We start from the raw sequence: 1,394 nt of genomic DNA, 5'->3' as shown, positions 1-1,394 counted from the left end.
TGGGTGGGTGTATCTGCCCCCCTGGGTGGGTGTATCTGCCCCCCTGGGTGGGTGTAACCACCCCCTGCCCCCCGGGTGGGTGTAACCACCCCCTGGCCCCGCAGAGCGACGGGAAGAAGGATTACTACCAACGGGTCTGCATCGACAACGAGACCCTGGAGGTGGGAGACTGCGTGTCCGTGAGCCCCGACGACCCCACCAAGCCCCTCTACCTGGCCAGGTGGGTGTCCCTGCTGCCCTGATGGCCCCATTCCCAGTGGGAATGTCACCCTGACAACCCCATTCCGGGTGGGAACACCGCCCTGACAGCCCCATTCCGGGTGGGAACACCGCCCTGACAGCCCCATTCCCGGTGGGAACACCACCCTGACGGCCCCATTCCGGGTGGGAACACCACCCTGACGGCCCCATTCCCGGTGGGAACACCGCCCTGACGGCCCCATTCCCGGTGGGAACGCGGCCCTGACGGCCCCATTCCCGGTGGGAACACCACCCTGACGGCCCCATTCCCAGTGGGAACACCGCCCTGACAGCCCCATTCTGGGTGGGAATGCTGCCCTGACGGCCCCATTCCGGGTGGGAATGCTGCCCTAATGGCCCCATTCCCAGTGGGAATGTCACCCTGACAGCCCCATTCTGGGTGGGAATGCCGCCCTGAATGTCCCATTCCCAGTGGGAATGTCACCCTGACAGCCCCATTCCGGGTGGGAATGTCACCCTGACAGCCCCATTCCGGGTGGGAACACCACCCTGACGGCCCCATTCCCGGTGGGAACACCACCCTGACGGCCCCATTCCCGGTGGGAATGTCACCCTGACGGCCCCATTCCCGGTGGGAACACTACCCTGATGGTCCCATTCCCAGTGGGAACACCACCCTGATGGCCCCATTCCCGGTGGGAATGTCACCCTGACGGCCCCATTCCCGGTGGGAATGCTGCCCTGACAACCCCATCCCGGGTGGGAACACCACCCTGATGGCCCCATTCCCGGTGGGAACACCGCCCTGACGGCCCCATTCCCAGTGGGAACACTACCCTGATGGTCCCATTCCCAGTGGGAACACCGCCCTGATGGCCCCATTCCCGGTGGGAACGTCACCCTGACGGCCCCATTCCTGGTGGGAACACCACCCTGATGGTCCCATTCCCAGTGGGAACGCGGCCCTGACGGCCCCATTCCCGGTGGGAACACCACCCTGACGCCCCATTCCCGGTGGGAACGCCGTCCTGACGACCCCATTCCCGGTGGGAACACCACCCTGACGGCCCCATTCCCGGTGGGAACACCACCCTGACGGCCCCATTCCCAGTGGGAACACCACCCTGACGGCCCCATTCCCGGTGGGAACACCACCCTGACGGCCCCATTCCCGGTGGGAACACCACCCTGAC

At 66.1% G+C, this 1,394-nt stretch overlaps 1 protein-coding gene across 1 annotated transcript in view; it reads left to right on the top strand.

Annotated features, from left to right (window-relative positions):
- Nucleotides 1–1,394, top strand: part of DNMT1 (DNA methyltransferase 1) — a gene marked incomplete at both ends in the record, with an annotated part of 24,999 nt that overhangs the window by 13,963 nt on the left and 9,642 nt on the right. Inside the window, one exon of the mRNA XM_017839872.1 lies at nt 80–220. Within this exon, the coding sequence (XP_017695361.1) occupies nt 80–220 (141 nt within the window). The remainder of the gene's footprint in view (nt 1–79; nt 221–1,394) is intronic.

This window comes from Lepidothrix coronata, unplaced genomic scaffold, assembly GCF_001604755.1.
Source record: "Lepidothrix coronata isolate B3197 unplaced genomic scaffold, Lepidothrix_coronata-1.0 Scaffold523, whole genome shotgun sequence".
Classification (NCBI taxonomy): Eukaryota; Metazoa; Chordata; class Aves; order Passeriformes; family Pipridae; genus Lepidothrix; species Lepidothrix coronata.
The sequence above is the reverse complement of the archived record's forward strand: the minus strand, read 5'-3'. Positions and strand labels throughout refer to the sequence as shown.